Below are 11,158 nucleotides of genomic sequence, written 5' to 3'. Positions count from 1 at the left end.
TAGTTACACAGCCGTCGTGTCCACTTTGAGAAGGACAGATTTCCCTGAGGTATCGCGGAAATTTGGCGGTCCATTGCGATCAAGCAGTGTAACATGATCCAATATTATCAGTTATCGTTGAGACAATGTATCCGAGTAATCATTCAAAACTGAAAATTGCCTTATTTTAGGCTTTTTAAAATTAAATTTCCACTAACGCATTTGTAGGATTTCCCCGACTAAAATAAGATCAAACATGATATAATATGAATAATATTTAATTATCAATTATTAAGTAAGCAAATATGTTCCAAATTTTATCGTGTTTGGTGTCATTTTAACCAGTAAAACGCAAGAAACATATTAGCAAAAATTTCATTGATCAAAAATCGCAAATAAGAATCTTTCAACTTATCGCCAGCCTTTAACGAGGCTCTCTTTCTCTTTCATTCGCGTTGTCAATTTTGAGGAATAGAGTCTCCATAATTTTAACGTTTCAGTCCCGATTTTTGTGCAATTATCGAATGTAATTATTAAAATTGTATACACGACATATTACAAACATTGAATCGAATTTTCTTCTGCAAAACGTTATCGAACACGAAAAAACGAACACGAATAATCGAATCGAAAATTACTAAACGATCGGCTGTTGGATAAGTGTTTACTAAGAATCTGACTAAGTACACTCTCTTAAATGCAAATGACTCATTGAACTTTTTTGATATTAACTTTTTAATGAACGGCAATCCTCGAATAAAATCTTACTCAAACTGATAACATTAACAAAATATTTAAAAAATGTCAAAATCGGCGGTATCTCCTTTTTTTGTAAATATTTACCGGCTATTGAATCCATTGATTCTCGATTGCCTTATCTGTTTGCTTGTGTATATCTTTTATATATACATAGATGGATACACAAATAAGTTTCGTCTATGGCGAGATCAATTTAGCCACCTGAGTAACCAGCTATCTTTCGAATCAACAGATACAATACCGATACAATGATACGACATGCGATGTACATACTCGAAACGTTACACATTGAATCAATGAATTAATGAATTAATGAATTAATGAAGAGTAGCTGCTAATCATTGGTAGGATACACGCTTGTTAAAGATCGAAGATGTCCCTGAATTAATTAGCTTTGAAATTAAAAGGTTAGGTATGTGGGAGATTTTGCGTTTGAGGAAAATTATTCGAAGATAGCAATATGGTTGATGATACGGAAGTGTAGGGGTAATAGGGTGAATGCAACGAGCAATGTATAATAAACAATTGATAATTGGTAATAATGTATAAATAATTCGTAACGATTAAGAATAGAAGCAGATAGTAATATTTAATTAGAACCCATGTTTTTTTTTCAACTTCCAATTTATGTTCCTTTGATAGCAAAAACTAAAATAGAATTGATTATAATAAATTTTGAATATAGAGATTGAAAATTGAAATGGTTTATCAATTGGGCTGATTTCAAACTAATCTCGTAAAAAAGTTGTAAAGAGGGAAAATATAGCTTTAAGAAATACGCAATTAGTCGAGTGTTTACGGTACGTGCCAATAACAAGACAAACTTTTGACTTTTGGAGAAGTCGACTGTAACAAAAATATATTATATTATATTATATTATATATTATATTATATTATATATTATATTATATTATATATTATATTATATATTATAGCTATAATTTTAGCAGATACTGTTTATCTATTTCGTTTTGCGTGTTTTAACGTCCTCATGGTGTATCGTATAGTAATTAATGCATCAGATTATATACATATTGGTGTTTGTAGGTAACACGTTATACAGAGTGGAGAAGCAGCATCAAATTGTCACGATTGCAAAATAAAATGAGTGAACGGCTGGTGAACGAGCAAAATACTCGTACAATAACAAGTGAATGTAAAGGGAGCTCTAAATTCCAAGAAATTCCATTTTATCAGCCAAACAAAATGTATAATCTGATAATGTTTTGAGGATAGTAAGTTAGGCAGGCGAAAAAAATAGGTGTTAACGATCAAGTATAACAGATACAGTAGTAAATATTCAACAATTTTTCAACCGTAATGTATTTATACACAAATCTGCGTACTTTGTATCAAAGTTTCTGTTGAAAATGACAACGTGAGTTCGTGCTCGCCATCCATATGCAGATGCGTTAGTGATAAGAAATAGTAACTAGAGGATGATGCTAGTTACAATCGATAGATTTAATCGATAGGCTTAAGATGCTTTTTTGTTTTTATCCCTAGTTTTTGTAAGCGTGTGCAATAAAGGCTTTTTTTGGCTCAGAACGGTGTAATAGATTTATCCATTCAATAAAATAATAACTACTCTGATCTTACCTCTGAGTATAGAAATAACAACAGTTTCGATACATATATTTTTATGTACAGCATGTATAAAAAGTGTCAGGGCGTATAAGTGTCCACTAGCGTGATTTCGGAGGATCGGAGCCTCTGGATCGATTGATTCATGCAAAATTTTGTAAAAATTGACGTTTGCTGGCACCGTATGCTACTTAGCACGAGGATCAAATGGAACTTTACTGGGAAAGTATATTTGGATACCATGATGTGCAAGATATTATTCTTGTATATGTAGGATTTGTATACATTTTAATCAATTTACTTTTTTTAATCAATTTAATCCTCATTTTATCAATAAATCCAATTATTTTGCCATCTATCTCTATTACCGACTATCGAATTGTTCGTTGTTCCAAAAATGTGTTGCGCGCAATACTGGGCACTATTAAATAAATTTTCATTTAAATAATTGTTTAAATGTTAAAAGACAGAAATAAATTATTTGCAATTTCAACAAGTTTAAATATATTATTTAAAATAATGAGATTAATTGTTATTTACAAATTTTATTTTCTATTATTCTAAAAGAAAGCTAATAAAATCAGAATCTTTGTTTGAAAGTCTTTCTTCACACAGTAGATAATTCTGTAATAATGTGAAATCACACTGATTGCTCCATTCTGCTTATCACGGGCTATCCCACCTGCTAACGAAAACTTGTTGTTTTCTCGTTAATGTCACATTGCTTACTTTCTACCTGACTGCGAAATATAAACTTGTTGCGAATAATCTCGATGTAAGACCCAATGGAATTTCAACGTCATTTCTCCAGAAAACGGTTCAATTGCGACTCATAGCTTATTTTCTAAAGTTGGCAAGTTGGTCCTCGCGATTAGTAGACGTTTGTAAAACTGTATCATCTAGAGTTGTAGAATTAAGGTGGTCCGGTCAAATAAGTGTATTTTTTATATACTCTGTACATATACAGGCTTTTCCAGAATAATTCCATACCGCCAGACAGGATAAGACGTCAAACAAGAAAAAAAACATTTTTCTTTTCTTCAGCTTATTTTTGCGCGTAAACTTTTTGTATTTAAAGCTAAAGTTTGAAATAGTTGTCGATACTCTGTCACACTGAACGTATTTCATTGTAAGCTAGCTCAAGCAGAAACAAAGCCTTATACAAGAAAACTTCATCCTCTTCCTTTGACTTACTTTTGCATACAGAAAAATCTGCAGTCTAAGTGTGCTATCCTGAGATTCATTGATTATACATATCTTTTCTAAATTTTTCGTTTCTGTTAACAAAACTTCCATAAATGATAAAGTGCAGGTATTTCTAAAGGGAAAAAATGTAAAGAAACTAAAATTAACGCCCAAACACCCAAAATTTCAACATTAACCCGCCATATATATATTGTTAAATATGTAAATTCGCATGTTCGTGGGGAGACGCGATCTCGAGGAAGTGCGCCAACGGGAGTCGTAAATTCCCGTTACGATTGACTAATCGACGCCACGAATCGTTCAATCCCTTATTTCTTTTGGGATAATAAGGATAGTTAACTTGAAGAGAACGCTGCTATTAACAGGTTATTATATATATCGGAGATGAAAGGAAAACCGGAGCCTTCCCTTTGCAATTTTGAGGAAGCCTTCTAATGCTTTAGCCTAGATTTTATCATAACTGTAATTAAGCAATTGTCATTTGTAATTGTTTGACATTTGTGAAAGCCAAAGTGGGTTCGAGGTGACAACTGGTCGCCGAACGTAGCCACGGTCACGGGATAAACGTTTTGCCTGACGAAGGTGTGGATCGGTTGTATTGTTCTCCCTAGAAATCACATAGAATTGTACTTTAGAGATGCTGATATAATGGGACACACGTTGTATTAGGAATCAATCTCCAGACAGAAACAGGTCGTCCCATATAACGTAATACGTTATAACGTCATCCCATATAACGTAATAAGTTATAACGTCATACCATATAACATAATACGTTATACCGTCATACCATATAACGTATTACGTTATAACGTTATAACGTTATAACATATAACGTAATACGTTATAAAGTTATATCATGTAAAGTAATACGTTATAACGTTATACCATATATCGTTACATATGTCACGACCGGCATACTTCAAATCCGACGGACTGACGATAGAGATAAAGCACTCGGCGACAATGTATATCGCTGAAGTGCCTAATGAACCATCAACATCCCAACGGTCCTTCCACCGAAGGTTCTAGAAGAAAGAGCACGTGGCAACGATCGCGGACGCCTAGCAAATGCATGGACGGTGGGGATGTTGAGGGATGACAAAAGAAAGTAATCGGATCCGATCGAAAGTAAAATCATAAGAGTCAGTCTTAGAAAGTCACGCCTAGAGTTCGGAAGTAGATTGTAAAGTGTATTGATGTTAGAAAAAAAATAAAGTTTTCTTTTTTTATTTTTTTACCTCAAATTCCTTTTTTATTTTGTTATTTTACGTGACACATACATCGACACTCTGTGTTACCACAGATTTTATACGAAATAGTGAAATTGGAAATCGAATACTGTATTCAGAGTTAAAATATAATGCTATATGGAAATGAAATAGCACTTCAAAGACTTGATAGATTTCGTTAATAAAATAAAGCAAAATAAATCTTTAATTCACTCACTACGAATTTATGGCATTGATTAAAATCAATGAATGTAGAGTTACTTCCGATTAAGGGTACAACTGTTATAAATTAAGAGCATAATTACATTGAATTAATGGGAAAATGTTGTTATAAATTATTGTTATAACTGTTAAGATTTAATGATGTAATTGTTTTAGATTAATGGCTCAAATGTTATAAATTAATGGCTTAAATGTATAAAATAATAGTTCAAATATTGTAAATTAATGGCTAAGATGTTGTAAATTAATAGCCTAAATGTTATAAATTAATAACTTAAATGTATAAAATAACAGTTCAAATGTTGTAAATTAATGACTTAGATGTTGTAAATTAATAACTTAAATGTTATAAATTAATAGCACAAATGTTGTTGAGAATTGTGGATCTTTGAAGTCGAAATAATGTTATAAGAACACTAAATTTATACTGAGGATTAATTTTAAAATAGTAATATATTTATTTCATGGACGATTTCTTATATATTCATCGATACACACTTGCACGCGTCTCAGCACTTTCTTCTATACCCCACATACATCCACACGCTGATGTTCACATACAAGTATCTCTACTACACATTTAACCCAGTCCAACACAGAAAATTATACATATCTCAACAAATGTTATAAATTAATAGTTTAGACGTTATAAATTAATTGCTTATATGTTATATATTAATGGCTTAAATGTTATAAATTAATAGCTTAAATATTATAAATTAATTTCTCAAGTATTGTAAATTAATGGCTTAGACGTTATAAACTACTAGTTACAATGTTGTTATTTGATATTTTTTTTATTTACCTTATATTTAAATTCTTCTTGGATGTTCACTGTCCGGAATTTCAGGCACGAAAGAGCTCGCGCGCGACTTCCGCGTTCCTTATATATCTTGACAAGGTGTCGAGATGTCAATCAAACGTTAACGATCTCTTGACATAGCAAAGGAGGGGTTTTCCATTGTAAAATCAAATTGAACAATTTCTTAATTTTTATCGTAAATTGGCGCCTTCGACGATTTAATACGGTATCCATTTTTATCATTTTAATAGTTTCTACAAACTAAGACTAAATTCACACCTCCTTGATACTAGTTTTCGACTATCAATTAGTTTGAACAAAAAGGGAAAAGAGCCTAACGGCAGTCGATGACGTTACTGTGAAATATGTTATGGTATTTAAATAATCAGCCAGATAAAATTCATATTAATCATTATATTATATTATCGATATTCGTTCATTTACTCGTGCTAATTACAAAATAAAATGTTCTCTTTTCTTGAATAACACCTACATCACCGTCTGCGATATTTAAATTTCTTATTTAATGCTTATTTAAAAGTCAGGTACCTTTTTAATTCCTCTCAAGTTAAACGAGTAAATTCACTCGTTATAGTTGTAACATAAAATGGCTATTTTCTTCAATACCACTTGCATCGCTGTACGTGATACAAATATTAATTATGTATCGAATAATATGTACCAATTGGCTGTAATCGCGGTTAGGTATTTCTTCGTTTGATCTATCCAGAGATCTATTAGGCTATTAGCGAGACACTTATTGATTCCTCAAAGATGTATCTTAACTTAAATCTTAAAGATTAACTAAATGATTATATTTGATTAGTATTCGACAGTGTCTATCATATTCAGCCATCTTCTTTTATAATTGATACTGCTCGAATCAATTATTTTATAATAAATTGCAGATTATGCCACGGTATATTATAAGATATTTGTCTATAGCTCTTTTTTTCTAATTCATTGATTTTATTATTAGTCTCGCTGGTTTTTCCTGTGCGTATCTGCTGTACGTACATTGGAAATACATAATGGATACGTACATTATATATATATTTTAAAATATAAAAATAAAAAATTAACAATACTATTATAAATATTGCTATTATAATTAATTAATAATAATTTAATTAGATAATTAAATTAAAATAATTTATAAATATTTAACGTAATAAAATAAAATTTTTTAATAAAATTGATAAAAATTGAATTATCTTGTATATAAGTATATATTAATATATAATTATTAATTTTAAATATATTAATTTTAAAATCTTTATACATACATTTAATTTTATAAAAAAATTAAAATATAAATATAAATATTTTAACTTTAAATTGAAAAAAATGTATTATATATAATTAAATATTTATATATAAAAATTAATATAAATTATAAATATTTTATTATCTTGAGATATATAATTAAATTATTATTAATAATAGGTAATATTAATTTATAATTACTTATTTATTTATATATATATATACGTCGGGTTTACATTAGAATTAGGGTTAGGGGCGTGAAACGAATCTTCGTTTGGGTTACACGTTGTCGTTATGCAATAGAGAAGACATTGACTAGTGCAAATACGATTACCATAGAACCAGACAAGTAACCGTGGTTATTAGATATTCGAGAGACTAATGACAATGATCCTAGGTTCAATAACGAATCCGCGGACAACGGGACGGTAGTCGTACGCACTCGCAAAAAATCTAAGTCGGATTCTGTGTTAATATTCGCTGACCGTAAGGAGTTAATCCTTTTTTGTCGATGAGACCGCAAGAGAGAGAGATTTTCCGACCCGGTGATACCCCAGAGGAAAAATATGACGGAAAAATATATGTGTCTAAGGACACGAGATCATCGGATTCGTCGGGGACATCCTACGTTCGGAAAGTAAGGGAAATTGACGTTGCTGCTAATTGGCCAATCTCCATATCGGTAGTTAGAAAAGGATGCTAGCCGCCCTTGAGGGAGGGTTGCTAGTGGGAGACGTCGTTCGTGGAAAAATAGGTCTCTCCTGTCTTCCCGTAACTGGGACAAAGACTGTGTATCTGTTGAAGGATTTTAGGTAACTAGATATTAGTGTTTATGACGGTACTCGGGCTAGCCGATCGCGTACTGTGGAGACGCGTCGACATCTGGTAAACATCCTGCCCGGAGAATAGGATCTGCGTGTGGCGAGCTACGGGACAGAAACCGTTGGAATGTTTACTGCCATGTGCCGCTACAAATCTTTCTTTTAAGGAGAGCTATAGGATTACTTAATGCCTTTGTTAGATGGAGAGTTCGTCCCGTTGACCGTGTGACACCAATTACCTCTCAGAGAAGAGACATCGACTCCCGACTGTCGGACGCCAACGCCGCGACGCATCTTAGTCCCCATCAGAGATAAGGCCCCAACCCCGACTTTCGGACTCCTTGGAATCCACACCAAACCCCCCAACATCCCCAAGCCAGGGTGTATATAAGCCGAGACTTCACCCAGCCCGGGGAGTTCTCGTTCTAGTTGCTGTTCTTGTTTCTCTGTTCTTTCTCTGTTCAACGTTATTCTACTGTAAGTGCCAAAGTCATAATAAAGTTCGATAAAAGAGAATTAATAGTTGGGCTACGACTCAGCTTTCTTTTCTCTCGCAACCCAAGTACCAACTTTACGTGACATTTTGGCGATCCGTGCCAGGATCCATCAACTTCAAGAAAACGAAATTACGCATTTCGGCATACGTGCATCATTGACGATTGAGGGATCAGCGGACTTCTGCAGATCAGCTCACTTTACGTGAAAACGACTTCTACGGAAAGCGGACTACGGTCATCACCAAAACTGAAATTGGTCACGAAAAGAAGAATATTCAGGTAAAGAACTGGATTCTTTTAAATATTATCGTACTCGTCGCAGTAGCTTCGCTAGTACAGACTCCAACAACAGTACAATAACCACTATGAGCAAAAAATCAGAAGACACATCTTCTGTTAGCCCTATGGCTACTGGTGTGGATCCAAGTATTCGGGCCATACTAGACGCTATGCAGAAGCAGAACGAAATCAAGTTAAGAAAACTGTTAAAGGAGACTATTAAAGCAGCGACTAGTCGGAGTTATCAGGGTAGTTTAGTTTCTAATAATTTGAACAAAAGCTTGGAGAAAACAGACGTTACTGTAGGAAATGAAGAAATGGTTTTGAAAGAATTTTCAAAAGAATTGCAGTCTAATGTAGAAAATTCTTATGAAAAGAAAGTATCAATTAACACCGCTTCACAGGATTATATTTTCATTAAAACAGACTTAATGTTTGATGTCAATAGCTCAACAGAATACCAGAAAGAGTCTGTGAAACGAAGGAAAGAAGATATTGCAGTATTGTATAATGATTTGTCACCATCTTCGTCACAAGATACTCAAAATTTACAAGAATGGTTTGACAAAAAAAGTAAAAGTTTAGGAGAAGCAGAAAAAGATCATAACAAGAAGGATAATATTTCAATGAGAAATATTTTGGACGGCGATACAAATAAAAAAAACCAAATTGAAACGAAGGAATTAGAAGCAGTTAGTAAATCAACTGCTGAAAATGATACAAAATCAATAGACAACGTTGAACAAAATATATCATTAGAATCCATACAAAAAGCAAGAGATAATGCTTACAATAATGAACATTTGCTTATAGAAGAAGACCAAATGATGACAGCGAAAAATGCGTGTGACACTACAGAATCAAAAACTTCAGCAGATCTTATGTCGAGAAATTTAGATGCTAATAGACAAGAGAGGTCTTTAGAGAATAAAGATGACAAGAATCCATCTCCATCTATGTTAGATAGTAGTAAACGGAGCAGTCGTTATAATGTTGCTGCAAAGCCTGCTACTTCGCCAAAATTTGAAGAAATTGTTTATAATCAAACCAGACAATCAAACACAAATAAAATTTTGCGAAGCGCTTTAAAGACGAAATTAATCGAAGACAAGTGTGAAATAATTAATAAACAAAAGGCATCGGAAAATGTAGAAAATAAATATGCCAAAGAAGAAAAAAGAGGTGTTAAACAAAAATCAATTTCAGATAGTGAAAACGAAACAACTGATACTCGTCAACGAAGGGAAGTTCTTTTAACGAACACAGCTAGTGATAGCGATAGGTATAAATCTGTAGAAAATGATAATGCAGTAACGGGTGTAATAGCAACTGATGAAGCGAAACATAGAGGCAGACCTAGGAGATCGGATAAAGTCGAAGTTAAAAAAGATGAAGATACAAGGAAGATCCTACAAAATGAGAAGGGTGGATTAGAAGAACAAAGAAAACTCGAAGAAGATACAAAAGAAGAAACTACAGAGACAGAAGTCAATTCAAAAGGTATATTGAATAATAAGTGCGATTTACTTGATACCGAAAGAGCTATTGAAATTAATGATACGGTTCAAGATATTAAATTTACTGAAGGTAGAAGCCGCACTCAAAATGATATGGAAGATGTAGTAGAAGATTCACAAGAATTATCTAACAAAAGTAAGTTATCAGAAATAAGGATTGCACTTAACAAAATTGAATATACAAAAACTATTTTACGGAATAAAAAGAATTCATTAGAAAGAGAAAGAGGAGTAAGGGAAAAGAAGAAAATGTACAGACAGAAATTATTTCAAAAAATATATCAGATGATAAATGTGATTTGCTTTAGAAAAAAAAAAATATTATCCACAAACTACATTAGGAATTTATCTATTTTAGTGAGGAGAAAGAAAAAGGATAGAGGAGTTGATCAATAGACTGTGGCTTTTGAAGCGTTTATGAAAAACTTACAATTTTAATAAAATATTCAATGTAAAGTCTTTGTTATAATATTCAAATAAATAGATGAAAAAAAACTGAATTTGCATAATTACTCATGGCTTATTGATCAATCATGCGACTCGTTCAGAGGTAACTCGAGTTGTAAAGGCGACAATTTATTAAAAATGGTATATCTGACGTACGATGCATTTGCTCATGTTAAACTATTTAAATAAGTATAAAAATCACGCGAAAAAAAATCTACTGAAAATAATGTTGAACTAGTTAATAATAATAAATAATATAGTGAAACACAAACCTTAAATCAAGATTTTAAGTTAAACAAAAAAAAAAGAAAAAAAAGAAGAAAGAAGTTGAATAAAATGACAGCAACATGTAGCAGCAGGCGAGAGAAAATAAGCCAAACTTCTAAAAGAAGAAACGATGCTCAAGAACTCGAAATTTCTCGAGTGGATATGCTAACCAACGAATTTAATGAACAGTTGAAAGAACGTGAAACAGCAATAGAAGACTTACATCAAATGTTAAAGCATCAATCGGAAATTCATAAAGTTACCTTAAATGAAGCAAGT

The 11,158-nt window shown here is 32.3% G+C and overlaps 1 protein-coding gene across 1 annotated transcript; it reads left to right on the top strand.

Annotated features, from left to right (window-relative positions):
* The first annotated feature begins 8,734 nt into the window (after positions 1-8,734).
* Positions 8,735-10,868, top strand: LOC126876157 (cylicin-1-like). Its single transcript, XM_050639034.1, has 3 exons — positions 8,735-8,897; positions 9,462-10,148; positions 10,236-10,868. The coding sequence occupies exons 1-3, from the start codon at positions 8,735-8,737 to the stop codon at positions 10,559-10,561; spliced, it is 1,176 nt and encodes a 391-aa protein (XP_050494991.1). The 3' UTR covers positions 10,562-10,868.
* Positions 10,869-11,158: the final 290 nt, after the last annotated feature.

This window comes from Bombus huntii, unplaced genomic scaffold (assembly GCF_024542735.1).
Source record: "Bombus huntii isolate Logan2020A unplaced genomic scaffold, iyBomHunt1.1 ctg00000066.1, whole genome shotgun sequence".
Lineage (NCBI taxonomy): Eukaryota > Metazoa > Arthropoda > Insecta > Hymenoptera > Apidae > Bombus > Bombus huntii.
This window is presented reverse-complemented; position numbering and strand designations above follow the sequence as displayed.

Bases quoted from the DNA above. Each gene is read 5' to 3' on its own strand.
- LOC126876157 (XM_050639034.1), top strand. From the start codon at position 8,735: ATGAGCAAAAAATCAGAAGACACATCTTCTGTTAGCCCTATGGCTACT. The intron at 8,898-9,461 runs GTAGTTTAGTTT...ATTTGCTTATAG, and splicing joins GACTAGTCGGAGTTATCAGG to AAGAAGACCAAATGATGACA. The intron at 10,149-10,235 runs GTATATTGAATA...AATTTACTGAAG, and splicing joins GACAGAAGTCAATTCAAAAG to GTAGAAGCCGCACTCAAAAT.